This window comes from Buteo buteo, chromosome 12 (assembly GCF_964188355.1).
Source record: "Buteo buteo chromosome 12, bButBut1.hap1.1, whole genome shotgun sequence".
Taxonomy (NCBI): Eukaryota; Metazoa; Chordata; class Aves; order Accipitriformes; family Accipitridae; genus Buteo; species Buteo buteo.
The window spans coordinates 477,996-494,303 of NC_134182.1; the positions used below are offsets into that span (position 1 = coordinate 477,996).

At 65.2% G+C, this 16,308-nt stretch overlaps 2 protein-coding genes and 1 non-coding gene across 4 annotated transcripts; 2 read left to right on the forward strand and 1 right to left on the reverse strand.

Annotated features, from left to right (window-relative positions):
* Positions 1 to 461: 461 nt before the first annotated feature.
* Positions 462 to 543, reverse strand: TRNAL-UAG (transfer RNA leucine (anticodon UAG)). Its single transcript has one exon. It is a non-coding gene; the product is annotated as a tRNA-Leu (tRNA).
* Positions 544 to 725: 182 nt separating this feature from the next.
* WRAP53 (WD repeat containing antisense to TP53) lies at positions 726 to 5,808 on the forward strand. The gene is made up of 11 exons (XM_075041990.1): positions 726 to 768; positions 858 to 933; positions 1,020 to 1,118; positions 1,496 to 1,604; positions 2,313 to 2,401; positions 2,746 to 2,836; positions 3,240 to 3,372; positions 3,852 to 4,060; positions 4,441 to 4,544; positions 4,638 to 4,781; positions 4,925 to 5,808. Exons 1-11 carry the CDS (start codon positions 747 to 749, stop codon positions 5,457 to 5,459), a joined length of 1,611 nt encoding a protein of 536 aa, XP_074898091.1. The 5' UTR covers positions 726 to 746; the 3' UTR covers positions 5,460 to 5,808.
* A 787-nt stretch (positions 5,809 to 6,595) lies between these two features.
* EFNB3 (ephrin B3) lies at positions 6,596 to 12,577 on the forward strand. Of its 2 annotated transcripts, XM_075042290.1 has the most exons (5): positions 6,596 to 6,868; positions 10,110 to 10,390; positions 10,921 to 11,013; positions 11,126 to 11,158; positions 11,246 to 12,575. In XM_075042290.1, the coding sequence occupies exons 1-5, from the start codon at positions 6,732 to 6,734 to the stop codon at positions 11,509 to 11,511; spliced, it is 810 nt and encodes a 269-aa protein (XP_074898391.1). In that variant the 5' UTR covers positions 6,596 to 6,731; the 3' UTR covers positions 11,512 to 12,575. The 2 variants fall into 2 exon arrangements, with proteins under 2 accessions (XP_074898391.1, XP_074898392.1); XM_075042291.1 differs by lacking the exon at positions 11,126 to 11,158 and having other exon boundaries at positions 11,246 to 12,577.
* The last annotated feature ends 3,731 nt before the right edge of the window (positions 12,578 to 16,308 follow it).

The window sequence follows — 16,308 nt, forward strand, 5'->3', positions numbered from 1 at the left end:
AGGGGGGGGTAAACTTGGGGGGGGTGGGGAGATGGGGCACTTTCTGGTGGCGGTTTTGGGGGGGGGGGTCCTTTGCCCCTCCCCTCTGCCTTTATTTCGGTGTTTTCATGTACTTTCGGGAAGGGAACCGGCTGGAATTTCATTTTTTGGGGGAAATAAAAATTTTACTGATTTTCAGTTCTGGCTCTGTGTGTGATTGGGGGAGGGGAGGCGGGGGGGGGCCTTCCCCCTCCTTGGGGGCACCCAGGTGTCCACCCCCCCCCCCCCCAGCCTTGTTATAAGGAACCCAGGTATTTGGGGTTCTCCCATAGTGGACCCAAGTAACCCCCATTCCCCCCCATAGGCGACCGAATAACCCCCCCACTCCCCCAAAACCTGCCTCGCGTGGCACCCATGGGTGCTGGGTGCGGGAGAAGACTGTGGATACCAAAAAATTCGGGGAGGGGGAAATGGGGGCCCGCTGGCAGCGGTGGGATTCGAACCCACGTCCCCGCGGGGACTGGAGCCTAAATCCAGCGCCTTAGACCGCTCGGCCACGCTACCGGGGTGCGGGGGGGAGCCCGGGACGCCCGGCTCCACTCTGGGGGCGGAGCCCGGGCCCCTGCACGCCCCGCCCACGCCCCGCCCCCGGCGCGGAACAACGAGAACCCGCCACAGGTGGGCGGGGTCACCCCTGGCCCCGCCTCCCTCTCCGCCCCTCTTCTCGCGCGGTGCAGGCCGGGAAGGGGCGGAGTTTGAGCGCTGTCATGGCGGCGCCCATGGTGGAAGGTGCGAAGTGGGGGGGGGGGGGGGCGGACGAATTGGGGGGGGGTCGTTCCCCTCCCCCCCCAATGCTGACCTCCCCCCTCCCCCCCCAGCCCCCCCGGGCGCCCCTCCCCCCTCCGAGCCCCCCCCCGACGCGGAGCCCCCCCCGCAGGAGCTGGAGGCCTTGGAGTGAGTGACCGGACACTCGGGGTCGGGGGGGGCAGGGGGGGGTTGTTGGGGGTCCCTGACCCCCCCCCCTCCCCGTTTCACCCCAGGCTGCCCCCCTACGAGCTGGGCCGCCCCCCCCGGCCGGTGTGGGGGGCGCGGGAGGAGTTCGCCCACCGGCCCCACAACTTCCTGCGGGGCTGCAAGTGGTGAGAGAAAGACCCCCCCAAAACGAGCTCCCCCTCTTCTCACCCCCCCTTCCCGCCCCCCACCTTCCCCCCCCACCCCCCTTTTCCTTCCCCCCCCCCCCACCCCCCCCAAGACACCTGGGGCCCCTGGGGCGGGGTCCCCGACACCTGGGTCCCTCTGCGGGTTTTGAGGGGGGGGGCTGGGGGTCCCAGATATCGGGGTTCACTATGGGGGGGCGTTGGGGGTCCCAGCTGGCTGAGTCCCTTGCTGGGGGGGATGGTTGGGGGTCCCAGACACCTGGGTCCCCTTGGGAAGGGGTGGGGGGGTCCCGTGCCTGACCGTGCCCCCCCACCCTGACTCGGATGCCTGGGTGTCCGTCCCCCCCTCCTCCCCTTAGGGCCCCCGACGGCTCCTGCGTCCTGACCTGCAGCGACGACAACACCCTGCGGATCTTCGACCTCCCGCCCCCCCCGGGACCCCCCCCGGGGCTTCCCCTTCCCCAGCTGGTGGGTGATGGGGTGGGGGGTGGAGTGTCGGGTGGCTGTAGGGCGGCTATGGGGCAGCTGGGGGTGGCTATGGGGGTCTTGGGGGGGCCTGGGGGGTGTTATGGGGCACATGGGGGTCTCTGTGGAGGTGTTGGGGGGCCGGGGGTGGCTATGGGGCACCCATAGGGTGCTTGGGGGTGGCTAAGGGGCAGCCAGGGGTTGCTATGGGGCACCCATGGGGTGCCTGGGGGTCTCTATGGGGGTCTTGGGGGTATTTGGGGGACCCTGGGGTGTCACTATGGGTCATTTGGGGGTCTCTATGGAGGTGTTGGGGGGTTTTGGGGGAACAGGGGTGGCCATAGGGCACCCGTAGGGTGCTTGGGGGTGGCTATGGGGCAGCTGGGGGTCACTATGGGCTCCTATGGAGTACCCATGGGGCAGATGGGTGTCTTGGGGGTCTCTATGGAGGTGTTGGGGAGGTTCGGGGGGATGGGGGTGGCTATGGGGCACCCATAGGGTGCTTAGGGGTGGCTATGGGGCACCCATGGGGCAGCCGGGGGTTGCTATGAGTGTCTTGGGGGTATTTGAGGGGGCCTGGGGGGTCACTGTGGGGCACAAGGGGGTCTGTGCAGAGGTCTTGGGGGGTTTTGGGGGCTGTGGGTGGCTGTGGGGCAGCCGGGGGTCACTATGGGTCACCCATGGGGTGCCTGGGGGTGACCACGGGTGCAGGTGCCGGCGCTGCGGGTGCCGGAGGGCGACACCATCTACGACTTCACCTGGTTCCCCCTGATGGACTCGAGTCAGCCCCCCACCTGCCTGTGAGCACACTGGGAGGGACCGGGGGGGGCTGGGAGGGGGCTGGGGGACACTGGGAGGGGCTGGGGGACACTGGGAGGGGCTGGGGTGGGTGCTGGCGCCACTGGTTGATGCTGAGTGTTACTGGGAGACACTGGGGAGGCAGCTTGGGGATTGCTGGGAGCTCACTGGTTCTTACTGGCAGGAACGGGGAGAGCCTGGGGTTTTAGAGGGGGGGTCCCGGGAAGGGCTTGGGGTGGTCACTGGGTGTTATTGGGAGACACTGGGGAGGGGGGGAGCTGCAGGGGGAGGGATGGTCCTGGGGGCGCGGGGAGGTTACTGGTCCTTACTGGTCTGTACTGGGCAGGGTGGCATCCAGCAGCCGGGACAACCCCGTGCACCTCTGGGACGCCTTCGACGGGACCCTGCGCGGCTCCTTCCGCGCCTACAGCCACCTGGTGGGGGGGCACCCAGGGGTGGGGGGGGACCCAGGAGTGGGGGGGGCACCCAGGAGTTGGGGGAGAGGGGCTAGGTGTCGGGGGGACACCCAGGAGTTGGAGGGGGGGGGAACTAGGTGTCCGGGGGGGCACCCAGGAGTGGGGTGGGAGGGCACCCGGGTGTCTGGGGGGGACCCAGAAGTCGGGGGGGGCACCCAGGAGTCCTGGGGGGGGCACAGGGGTGACACAGGGGACCCAGGTGTCATCCAGGGGACCCCAACATTTTGAGGGGGGGGTACCCGAGGGATCTGGGGGTGGGGGGGAGGAGGAGATGGGGGGGGGGAGGGAGACGTGGGGGGCACCCAGGGATCTGGGGGGGTGTGGGGGGAGCCGAGGGGACCCCCAAGTGACGAGGGGGGGTCAGGAGGAGCCGGTGGCCCCCCACTCGCTGGCCTTCGCCCCCGACGGCTCCCAGCTGCTGGGGGGCTTCGACGGCGCCGTCCGCTTCTTCCCCACCCACCGCCCCGGGAGGCACTGCCAGGAGAGGCGGCTCCACCGTAAGGGGCGGGGCCTCAGGGGGTGGGGCCTCAAGGGGCGGGGATTGAGGGGGTGGGGCTTAGGGGGTGGGGCTTGGGGGCTAGGGAGGCCGGGGTGGGGGGTTACCCCAGGGGCTCTCTTAGGTGGTGGGGGCTAAAGGGGTGGGGCTTGAGTGGGTGGGGTATAAAGGGGTGGAGCTTGGGTGGGTGAGGTCTAGGGGTGGGGCTGGGGGGAGGGTAAGGGTGGGGCTTGGGGGGTGGGTTCTGAAGGGGTGGGGTGCCCTGAGGGTGGTGGGGTTGCAGGGGTTGGGTGGACAAGAAGTGGCGTGGTGGGGGTGTGGCCTAAAGGAGGTGGGATTTGGGTAGAAGCCTGCCTGCCTATTGGGGCAGCTGTGAAGGGGTGGGGCTTGGGGAGGGGGTGTGGCCTGATGGAGGGGCGGGGCAAGGTCCAAGGGGCGTGGCCTCATCCCTGTGTGTTCTCTCTCTCTCTCTCCTTGCAGAGGGGGGGCAGGGCCAGCGGGGCCTGATTGGCTGCCTGGCCTTCAGCCCCACCCAACCAGTGTTTGCCTGCGGCTCCTATGGGCGGAGCCTGGGGCTGTACGCCCTGGAGGGGGGCGGGGCCTTGGCGCTCTGGCCCCACCTCCCCGCCGCCCCCACCCACCTCTGCTTCAGCCCCGACGGCAACCGCCTCTACGCGGGGGGGCGCAAGGTGGGCGGGGCCTAGGGTGTGTGGGGGATGCAGGGGCGGGGCCATGCGGGCTGTGGGAGGGGCTTGGGGCTGTGGGTGTGGCCTCGGGGCAAGGGGCGGGGTGTCAGGTTGTGGTGTGGTTGCCAGGCAGTGGGCCGCGCTTTAGTGCTGAGGGTGGGGCAGATGGGTGTGGGCTTTGGAGGCGGGGCTTGGGAACCAGGGGTGTGGCCTCATGACAGGGGTGGAGTCTTGGGGGCAGGGCCTCATGCTTGGGGTGGGGCCTCTGAGGAGTGGGTGGGGTTTCATGGTTGGGGGTGGGGCTGGGGGACTTGGGGTCTGTAGGGCGGGGCTCATGGGGGCGTGGCTTGGGAGGGCGTGTCCCACACTAGCCCCGCCCCCAGGACCACCACATCCTGTGCTGGGACCTGCGGCGCCCGGAGCGCCCCCTGCTGGCGCTGGAGCGGCGGGTGGGCACCAACCAGCGCGTGACCTTCGACCTCGACCCGTGAGTGACCCCCCCGACACCTTTTTTGGGGGGGTGGGGTGTGTTACCCACACACCTGGGTCCTGCTGACACCCCCCCTTTGTCCCTCCCCAGGACGGGGCGGTTCCTGGTGAGCGGTGACACCGACGGTTTCGTCACTGTTTGGGACATGCTGACCCCCCCGGGGACGGGGGACCCCCCCCTGCTGCCCCCCCACCTGCGCTTCCGCGCACTCCGCGACTGCGTCAACGGTACCAGGTAACACCCGGACGCCGGGGGCTGTGTGTCCCCAGACCCCCCCGGACACCTGGGCGTGTGTCCCCCCGGACACCCGGGTCCCCTGGGGTGTCGGTGGGGGTCACCCGGACACCTGGGTGTTGTCATGCCCCCCCCCGCCCCAGCCTGCACCCCGGGCTCCCGCTGTTGGCCACCGCCTCGGGGCAGCGCTTGTTCCCGGCGCCGTGGGACAGTGACGAGGAGGGGACGGATGAGGACGGGCCACCCCCGGGGGGGGACAATCGCCTGCAGCTCTGGTGGTGGGGGCCTGACCCCCCTGGGGACGACGGTTGGGACGGCGGGACCGTGGATGCCGATTGTCACCCCCCTGGGGACAATGGGTTGGACACCCCCGGGGACACCGGAGCCGTACACGCCGACTGTCACCCTCTCGGGGACAGCGAGTGTCACCACTCTGGCGACAATGGCTGGCACGCCCTTGGGGACACCGGAACTGTGTATAACGACTGTCACCCCCCCGGGGACACTGACTGTAGCACCCCTGGGGACACCGGCACCGGCCTCTCCGTGTACACAGACTGTCACCCTCCTGGGGACACCGACTGTGACCCCCCCGGGGACACCAGCATCAACCACTCCACACATGCCAATTGTCACCCTCTTGGGGACGCTGACTGTGACCCCCCCCAGGGACACTGACTGTCACCCCCATGGGGACACCTGAGCCAGAGTGTCCGTGGACACCGATTGTCCCCCTCTCGGGGACACCGACTGTCACCCCCTGGGGCCACCAGCACCCACCTCCTCGGGGGGGGCAGCAACCCCTCCGGGGACACCGACACCCCCAGGGCCACCGGCTGTGACCTACGGTCCCCCCGGGTTGGTGTGACATGGTGGCCTTTGGGGGGGGGTCGGGGGTCGTTTTTAGGGTGCGTTGGGTCGGGAGGAGTTTTGGGATGTCACGTGTGGGTGTGGTTGAGGGTTTGGGGGGTGTCTGGGGGGGTTGCAGTGTCCCTGTCCTCCCCCTGTCGTACTAAAGATTTTGTAACCGTCACCGGCTGTCACCGGTCTGTACTGTCACAGATGGGGGTGTGGAGCAGAGCTGCACCCCCGTATACCCCCCCTACACCCCTATATACCCCCCTACACCCCCACGTACCCCCCATACCCCTCCTACACCCCTCCTAAGCCCCCCTACACCCCACATACCCCCCTAAACCCCCCCCATACGCCCCCCACACCCCCGTATACCCCCTTACACCCCCCCCTACACCCAGTGGTCCCCACCCCAACCTGGTGGCGTTGCCCCTTTAAGAGCCCCCCGGAGAGGCGGGGCTGTTTCTAGCAGCTTCACCCATCTCCATGGCAACGGGTGGTGATGTCACCACGGGGGGGGCGGCGCGGGGCCTTAAAGGGGGGGATGGCTGGGGGTGTGTGCCCCACGTGTGTGGCGCTGCTGGCCACGCCCCCGCCTTTATGGCCACGCCCCATATGCGCGGCCACGCCTCTTTATGGTCACGCCCCTTCCTAGCCCCCCCCCGCTCCCCCCTCATTCAGTGCCGGCTCCCCCACGTCAGTCTACTCTAAACCCCGCCCACGAAGCCCCGCCCTCCCGTTAGCCCCGCCCCGTCACACTCTGCCTCTCTACCCGAAGCCCCGCGCCTCGCCACGCCCCTCCTCCCAAACCCCTCCCACCCCCCAAGCTCCGCCTCCACCTCCGAGCCCAACCTCTCCCCGCTGGTAGAGGCCCCGCCCACCAAGCCACGCCTCCCTTTCCCCATGGCAAACCACGCCTCTTCTAAGAAGACACGCCCCCTCCCCTGGAGGCTCCGCCCCCCCGCCGGTCCCCCCTCGCCCCGGTCCCGCCGCAGCCGGCGGCGATCGCAGCCGGGGCCGCAGCCGCCGGCGGGGGGGGGGGGTCCGGGTCCGGGTCCGGGATCGGGATCGGGATCGGGATCCGGGTCCCGGCCGATGCCCGAGGCCGTCGTCGCCCCCCCGGCGTCGGTCGGCATGGCGGGGCGGTGCGCGGCGTTGCTGGTGGCCGTGTTGGGAGCGGGGGCGGCGGGGCTCAGCCTGGAACCGGTGGTCTGGCACACGGGGAACCGCCGGTGAGCCCGGGGGGGACCGGGGAAACCGAGGGCTGAGGGGATCGGGGGGGGTTCTGAGGAGAAAAGGGGGGGGCTGAGGGGATCGGGGCGTCTGAGGGGATCGGGGGGGTCTGAGGAGAAAAGGCGGGAACCGGGGGGGGCTGAGGGAACCGGGGCGTCTGAGGGGAAAAGGCGGGAACCGGGGGGGTCTGAGGGGATCGGGGGGTTCTGAGGGGAACCGGGGGGTTCTGAGGGGAAAAGGCGGGAACTGGGGGGGTCTGAGGGGAACCGGGGGGTCTGAGGGGAACCGGGGGGTCTGAGGGGAAAGGGCGGGAACTGGGGGGGTCTGAGGGGCTGAAGGGACCCGGGGGGTGCTGAGGTGATTGAGGAAGGGGGGGGGCTGAGGAGATTGGGGGGGTCTTGAAAGAACCGGGGGGGCTGAGGGGATTGTGGGGGACTTGAACTGGGCGGGTCTGAGGGGATCGGGGTGGGCCTGAGGAGAAAAGGTGGGAAACGGGGGGGGGGGGGGTGTCTGAGGGGACCTGGGGGGGTCCAGGAGGATTGGGGGGATCAGAGGGGATGGGGGGGGGGGTCGTGTGGGGCTGGTTCACCCCCCCCCAGGTCAGCCTGAGATGCGGTGAGTTGGGACGGGGACACGGGGTGCGGGTGGCTGGGGGACACTGGGGGGGTGTGACACCGCGAACGTGTGTGTGTGACACCGTGTATGTGTGTGTGACACCGATACGGTGAGTGTGGGGGTGACACCGGGTGTGCCTGTGTGTGTGTTTGTGTGTGACACTGGGAGCGGGTGACACTGCGTGTGCGTGACACCGGGTGTGACACCGTGAACGTGTGCCTGACACCGATTCCATGAGTGTGGGTGACACTGTGAACGCATGTGTAACTGTGTCTGACACCGTGTGTGTGTGACACTATGAACATGGGTGTGACACTTGATACCATGAGTGTGGGTGACAGCGTGTGACACCATGAGTGTGTGCGTAACGCTGTGTATGACACCGGGTGTGACTGACACCACGAGAGTGTGTGTGTGACACTGTGAGTGTGTGTAACAGTCTGACACCGTGTGTCACACCATGATTGTGTGACACTGCGTGACACCGTGAACATGCGTGTAACACTGTGCCTGACCCTGTGTGTGGGTGACACTGCGTGTGACACCAGATCCACGTGTCCCAGTGTGTGGTTGTGTGTGACGGGGTGTGCAACAAGTGTGGGGTGCCTGTGTGGGAGACCTGGGGGGGTGGCTGCATGTGACACACCCAGGGGTGTGCGAGTGTGCAACAGGGGGGGTCTGTCTGAGACGTGGGCTGTGATTGTGTCAGACACAGGGTGTTACGGGGGGGTCTGTGTGCGTGTGTGTCAGACACCGACTGTCTGGCAGGGACGTGTGTGTGTCAGGCACCAGCTGCCTGCTGACAGGGGGGTGTCAGGAGTGAGTGTGTGCGAGTGTACGTGTGTGTCGGGGGGGTGTGGGCGTGTAAGAGAGCATTGGGGGGGTGTGAGGGTGTGGGGGTGTTGTTTGTCTGTGTTGGGAGGGTGTCTGTGTGTGTGTTGTGTGTGAGTGTGCGTGTTGGGGTGTGTGAGTGTCTTGGGGTGTCGTGTGTCTGTGTCGGGGGGGTGCTGGGGATGTGTGTGTGCGTGTAACCGTGTTTTGTGTGAGTGTGCAGGTCCGGTCGGGGGTGTGTGTGTCTTGGGGTGTTTGTGTTGGGGGGGTGTAAGCGTTGGGTGTGAGTGTGTGTGTTGGGGTGTGTGAGTGTCTTGGGGTGTTGTGTGCCTGTGTCGGGGGTGTCTGTGTTGGGGCTCTGTGTGTGTGAGTGTGTTGGGTGTGAGTGTGCGTGTCGGTGGCGTGTCTTGGGGTGTTGTGTGTCTGTGTCGGGGGGGCGTTGTGTCAGGGATGTGTGTGTGCCTATGTGAGTGTGTTGAGTGTGAGTGCGTGTCAGGGTGTGTGAGAGACTTGGGGTGTTGTGTATCTGTGTTGAGGGTGTGTGTGTGTGCGTGTGTTGGGTGTGAGTGTGCATGTCAGGGTGTGTGGATGTCTTGTGGGAGGTGTTTGTGTGTGTGTGAGTGTCTTGGGTTGTTGTGTGTCTGTGTTTTGGGGGTTGTGTGTGTTGGGGAAGTGTGTGAGTGTGTTACGTGTGAGTGTGTGTGTCAGGTCAGGCGGTGTGAGTGTCTTGTGGGGTTGTGTGTCTGTGTTGGTGGGGGTGTATCTGTCTGGGTGTGAGTGTTGGGTGTGAGTGTGTGTGCCAGGGAGTGTGAGTGTCTTGGGGGAGTGTCGTGTGTCTGGGGGGGGTGTATGTCTGGGTGTGAGTGTGTGTGTTGGGGGGGGTGAGTGTCTTGATGGTGTGTGTGTGTTGTGTGTGAGTGTTGGGGGGGTGTGTGAGAGTCTTGGGGGGGCATTTGTGGGGGTGTGTGGGTGTGAGTGGGGGGGAAGGTGTGAGTGTGTGAGCGTGCGGGTGTGTCTCAGGCTGTGCGGTGGGGTGTTGTGTGCCCTGCTGGGTGTTGGTGGGGTGTTTGTGGGTGTCGGGTGGGGGTGTGACGTGTGTCGGGGTGTGTTTGTGTGCCTGTGTGTGTGACTGTGTCAGGTGGGTGTGTAAGGGGGGGTGACCCCCCGAGCTGTGTGTCAGGCTGCGGTTGGGGTGTTGTGTGTGTGTGTGTGAGAGACTCCGTGTGTGGGTGTGACTCCGTGTGTGTGTGTGTACGTGTGACACCGTGTGCGTGTGACACGCTGAGTGGGTGTGACACGGCAGGGGTGCGTGAGACGCTGTTCGCGGGATGGGTGACACGGGGGGGTGACACGGTGGGGGTGTGACGTGGGGACGGCTGTAGGGACACGGTGACACAACAACCCGTTGGGTGCCCCCGCGGACGCCTGGGTCCCCTTTTTTGCGGGGGGGGGGAGGGTTGGGCAGCAGCTCCCTGTTGCCATGGCAACGGTGGCGCTGCCACCTCCCTTCCCCCACCCCGCACGCCTGGGTCCCCCCGGGGGGGGGAGGGGAAGGAGGGGGTGTCTGTGGGGGGGGACACAGGCGCCTGGGTGCCCCCCCCAACTCCATCAGAATCCTGGGGGGGGCCCAGCCCCACAGCCCACCCCCCAGGGGACCCAGACATCTGGGTGCCTCCCCCCAACTCCACCAGAATTTTGGGTGGGGGTCCCAGCCCCCCCTCCCCGGGGACTCAGGCATCCGGGTGCCCCCCCCTTAACCCCCCGCCCCGTTCTTCTTTTCTCTCTCTCCGGCAGGTTCCTGGCGGCGGGGGGCTACGTCCTGTACCCCCAAATCGGCGACCGCCTGGACCTGGTGTGCCCGGGCGCGGGGGGCGCCGGGGGGGGTTACGAGTACTACAAGCTTTACCTGGTGGGGGGGGCGCAGGCGCGACGCTGCCAGGTGCCCCCCGCCCCCACCCTCCTCCTCACCTGCGACCGCCCCCAGCGCGACGTCCGCTTCACCATCAAGTTCCAGGAGTTCAGCCCCAACCTCTGGGGTCACGAGTTCCGGCGCCTCCACGACTATTACATCATCAGTGAGTCGCCCGTGAGGTCATCGAAAGGGGAGGGGGGGGGGAAGGGGTGACATCACTGGGGATTGACCGGAGGGGAGGGGTGACGGTGCGGGGAGGTGTCGGTGGTAGGAAGGCGGTTTGGAGGGGCGTCGGCGCAGCTATTGCGTCATCGGGGAGGCCCGTGTGGGGTCGTCATGGGTAGTGATGTCATCGGGGAGGTGCTGGAGGGGAGTGATGTCATCAGGGAGACACACACACATTGGCAGGACAGCGTTCGGAGGGGTGTTGGTAGGGTTATTGGGTCATCAGGGACTCCCTGGAGTGTCATAGGGGTAGTGATGTCAGCAGAAGGGGTGGTGATGTCATGGAGGGGGGGGTGACATCACCCGGGCTCCGCTGGAGGGGCGGGATGTCGAAGGGGCAACGGTGGTAGAAAAGGCCTTTGGAGGGGTGTTGGCGGGGGGTTGCAGTGGCTGTTACATCATCGCGGAGGGCGGTGACGTCACGGGGAGGGGGTGGAGCGCCTCTCGACGACCTCCCTCTCCCCGCAGCCACCTCGGACGGGACCCCCGAGGGGCTGGAGAACCGCCAGGGCGGGGCCTGCCTCACCCGCGCCATGAGGGTCACCCTACGCGTCGGACAGCGTGAGCGCGGGGGGGCGTGGGGGGGGGGGTGTGTCCCCCACCCGGGGGGGGTGGGGGGGCACCCCTGGGTCCCCTCACTCACCCCTCACCCTTCCTCCCCTCCCCCCCCCAGGACCCGGGTCGGCGACGGAGCAGGAGGGGGCAGGTACGGGGTGGGGGGTGGGGGGGGGTCCCGGATACCTGGGTCCCCCTGACCCCCCCTCCCCTGCTTCCCCCCTCCCCCCCCTCTTAGGCCCAGCCAATCAGACGAGCCCCCCCCCAGGTCCCGGCCCGCCCCCTCCGCGGGGGCAGGCGGTGGCGGGGGGGGCGGGGGGAGGGGCGGCGGCGCTGCTGGCCTTGGCGGGGGCCGGGGGGGCTTTGTGGTGGCGACGTCGTCCTCGACGACCCCCCAAAACCCCCCGGGGGCCGCCCCGACCCCGCCCTGCCTGCCCCGCCCCCGCCTGCCCCCTCCGCGACCTGCCCCCCACCACCGCCCCCCCTGCCTACTACAAGGTATGAGGGGGGGGAGGGGAGGGCAAAGGGGGGGCCGAAACTGGGGAGACACCCCCCTACCCCAACCCCAGGGAGGCTCCGCCCCCTCAGGAATGGGGGGATCCCCCAAAATGGGGGGATTCACCCCAAAACGGTGGTCATGTGCACACACGCCCCCCCCCCAGGAGCCTCCAGGCCAGGCGGGAAGGGGTTAATCCCGGATGCTGGTGGGGCGGGGCCTAGCTCGGGGGCGGGGCTTACCTAGAGGGTGTGGTCTAATGAGGGGGCGGGGCCTAGTGTAGAGTGGGCAGCCTATCCTGGGGGGTGTGATGTTGCCGGGGGGATGTGGCCTAGCCAGGGGTGTGGCCTAACGAAAGGGGGTGTGGTCTCGCCTGGGGGCGGGGTTTCACCCCAGCATGGGTGTGGTTTACCCCGGGGGAAAAGCTTGAGCCTGGGGGGGGCGGAGCTTCCCCAGCTTTGAGGCGTCACCCCCAGGGAGCGGGCAGGTCTTGGTGCTCTCCGAGCCCCTTTGATTGGCTGTGGGGAAGCCCTGCCCACGTGACGGAAGGCGGGGCTTCCTCGGCCACGCCCCCCCGAGGGCAGCGGGGGAGGGGCTTTCTTGCAGTAGCCGTGCTGCAAAATGGCCGCCGCCTCCGGGAGGGACCCAGGCGTCCGGGGACTGGGAAGTGATGTAACGCTGTGGACGGGACTTCCTGTGGTGGAGGGTGCCGGCGAGGTGGGACTTCCTGTCGGGGCAGGAAGAGGCGGGACTTCCTGTTTGGGGCCTGGAGAGGCGGAGCTTCCTGTTTTGGGGGCCTGGAGAGGCGGGGCTTCCTGTGTGGGCCGGAAGCAGTGCCCAGGACTTCCTGCGCAGGCCGGGGAAGAGGCGGGACTTCCTTTTTGGTCCTAGAGCCACCAGCCGGGACTTCCGGTGTGACACTGCTGCGGGCGGGGCTTCCTCTTCCGGGAGGGGCGGGGCTTGGCGGCACTTCCTGTCCGACCTGTGGTGATTATAGAGAGTTCTTGTGCAGTCGGCTCCGCCCACCTCGATGTCAATCACGGGCGGGGAGGGGCGGGGCCTGTGGGGGGACTCCGCCCTGGAGGCGTCGCTATGGCGGGGGTTGTTGCTATGGCAACCGCGTCACACCCCGCCGCACCTTACACCATGTGTCACACGTCAGACGCCCTGTCACGCGTCAGGTTGTCACGCATGTCACACCCGCTCACACTCGGTCACACCCTATCGCACAAGCCACACCCAGTCACACGTCACATGTACACCCCCTCACAAATGTCACACCCATCACGTCACCCCATTGCGTGTCATACCTGACACGCCCCGTCACACGTGTCACACCCTATCAAACATCAGACATGTCACACCCTGTCACACGTCACACGCCCCGTCACACGTGTCACACCCTATCAAACATCAGACATGTCACACCCTGTCACACGTCACACACCCTGTCACACCTGTCACGTGTCACACCAGTCACATACGTCACACCCCATCACGTGTCACACCCCATCACATCACACGTGTCACACCCATCACATGTCACACCACATCACACATCATGCCCTGTCACATGTGTCACGTGTCACCCTGATTTGCAGGTCCAAAGACTCAATTCCAGTTTCCAAGCCCAAATTTTGAGGCTCCAAATGCTCATTTTTGGGGTCCAAACCCTCGAGTTTAGGGTCAAACTCTCATTTTTAGGGCCAAAAGCCTCTTTTTAGGGTGCAAAGCCTCAGTTTTAAGGCCCAAATCAGCATTTTGGGGAACAAATCCTCATTTGGGGGAACAAATCCTCATTTTTGGAGTCCCAACCCTCATTTTGGAGAACAAATTCTTATTTTTAGGGCCTTGTGCCTTGTTTTTACACCCCTAAGCCTCATTTATCTGGTCCAAATCCTCATTTTTAGGGTCCAAAACCTCATAGTCGGTGTCTAAAGTTGTAATTTTTAGTAATGCATCTCATCTTGGGGCCCAAAGCTTCATTTTTAGGGTCTCAAGCCCCATTTTGTGGGTCCAAACACTCAGTTTTAAGGTCCAAACCCTTAGTTTTTGTGCTCAAACCCTACTTTTTAGGGTCCAAACCCCACTTTTTGCTTCTATTTCAGGGCCCAAACCCTCATTTTTAGGGTCCAAAGCCCCATTTTAGGAGTTTAAAGCCCCATTTTTGGGCACAAATCCACAGTTACAGCATCTGAAGCCTCACGGTAATGCCCCACAGCTTCGCTTTTTAGCGTCAAAACCTGCATTTTTAGGGTCTGAAGCCTCATTTCCAGGTCCAAACCCACATTTTTAGGTCTCAAAGTCTCAGTTCTGGGTTAAACTCTGCATTTTTCAGGTTCAAAGCCTCATTCTGAGGGTCGAAACCCTCCATTTTTAGGGTCCAAAGCTCCATTTATCATCTCCAAAGCCTCTTTTTTGGGTCCAAACCCTCGTTTTTAGGGCCCAAACACTCATTTTTAGGGCCCAAAGCCTCTTTTTAGGGTGCAAATTCACAGTTTTAGGGTCTGAACTCCCCTTTTAGGGTAGGAAGCCTCATTTTTAGGACCAAAAGCCTCTTTTTAGAGTCCAAAACTCCATTTATCGGCTCTGAATATAATTTTGGGGTCCAAACCCTCAATTTTAGAGCCCCAAACTTCACTTTGAGGGTCCAAAGCCTCGCTTTTAGTTTCCAAACCCAAATTTTGAGTGTCCAAATTATCATTTTGAGGGTCCAACCCCCCCTTTTTAGTGGTCAAAGCCTCTTTTTTATTGTCCAACACCTCATTTTGGGGGTCTAAAGACCCCTTTGATTTGCCAAACTCTCATTTTTTGAAGGTCCAAACCTACATTTTTAGGGCCCAAACCGTCATTTTAGGGTCAAAGGCCACATTTTTAGGGTCTGAAGCCTCATTTTGAGGGTCTAAAGACTTTTTAGCATCTAACCCCCCTCCTTTTGGGGTAGTAAGCCTCATTTTTAGAGCCTAAACCCTCATTTTTAGGGCGCAAAGCCTCTTTTTAGGGTCCAATCCCCCTTTTGGGGTAGAAAGCTGCATTTTTAGGGCCTAACCCCTCATTTTTAGGGCCCAAACTGTCACTGTTAGGGTACAAAGCCGCATTTTTAGGGCCTAACTCCTCATTTTTCAGGCAGAAAGGTGCATTTTTAGGGGCAAACCCCTCATTTTTAGGGTAGAAAGACACATTTTTAGGGCCGACCCCTCATTTTTAGGGCAGAAAGCCACATTTTGAGGGTCTAACCCCTCATTTTTAGGGTCCACAGCTCCGTTTATCGTCCCCAAACCCTCCTTTTTGGATCCAACCCCTCAGTTTTAGGGTCTAACACCTCCTTTTTAGGTCCAAATCCACCTTTTTAAGGCCTCAACCTCCCCCCTCCCTTCGCCCTCCTCTCCGTTGTCACGGTAACAGGCTGGCGCGCCCTGCCGTGACGTCACGGCGGCGGCAGCCAATCGGGACGCGGCTCGATGGTTGTTGCTGGGGGGGGGGAGAGAGGGACGGACAGGAGGGGCGGGGGGAAGAGGAGGGGCGGGGTCACGTGAGGGCTCGCGTGCCCTGAGGTCACGCGGGGGGGGGGGGGTGGCTCGTGCAAAGACCCCCCGGGGGGGGGGGCACGAGAGCGCCCGCGCGACCGTCTCGTGCGTCCTCGTGCAAGGCCCGGGCACGTGGCCTCTCGTGCGAGCCCTGCAGGGGCCTCGTGCAAAACCCCACGCGTCCTCGTGCAAATCCGGACGGCGCGGGGGGGGGGGCGGGGGTGTCGTGCAAGGGCCGGGCCACGCCCCCAGCCCCCCTCTTGCACACGCGTGTGCGAGCACCTCCCTCCTCCCCTCCCCCTCCCTCGTGCGGGGGCACGCGGGGACACGGGGGGGTTAAAAATAGCCGCCGCGCCCCTCCCCCCCACCGCCGGCCGTCTCGCGGCGGGGGGGGGGCGGGGCTTCGCCCGGGCGTCTAGTGTCCTCGCGGAGGGGGCGGGGCCTCGCCCGGACGCCGGGGGGGCGGGGCTTCCCCGACCCGGGGCGTCCGGGCGAAGCCCCGCCCCCTCCCTTTGGAAGAGGGCGGGGCGGCGACGCCGGGCGCACGTGCAGCCCCGCGCGCTGCCTCCGGGGCGGGGCTTGGTGGAGCTCACGTCCCCGCCCTCCGGGGTTCATGAGCTCTCATTGGTTGGCGCCGGGTCGGGGGGCGGGGTTTCCTATTGGCTGGGGCTGGGTGTCCCCAGGGGTCGCTCCCAGTGCCTCCCAGTGCCTCCCTGTACTGGTCCCTGTTCCTCCCAGTGCCTCCCTGTGCCACCCCGTACTGGTCCCCAGTGCCTTCCCCGTTCCTCCCACTGCCACACTGTACGGGCCCCAGTGTAGCCCTGTACTGGTCCCAGTTCCTCCCAGTGTCACCCCATACTGGTCCCAGTGCCATCCTAGTTACATCCTGTACTGGTCCCAGTGCCGTCCCTGTCCTGGTGCCATCCCAGTCCCAGCGTCACCCCCATCCCAGTCCCAGCGCTGTCCCAGTGCCACCCCATACTGGTCTTCGTGCCATCCTGTCCCAGCACAGTCCTGCTCCCAGTGCCGTCCCCGTGCCAGTGCTGGTGCTCGTCCTGCCTCCAGTCCTGTTACTGGTCCCAGTGCCATCCCCAAGCCATCCCAGTGCTGCCCCAGTGCCATCCTCATGTCATCCTGGTGTCACCCCAGTTCTGTCCCAGTGCTGTCCCATCCCAGTCCTGTCCCAGTCCCTTCCCAGTCCTACCCCACCCCAATCCCAGTCCTGCCCCAGTCCCTTCCCAGTCCTACCCCACCCCAATCCCAGTCCTGCCCCAGTCC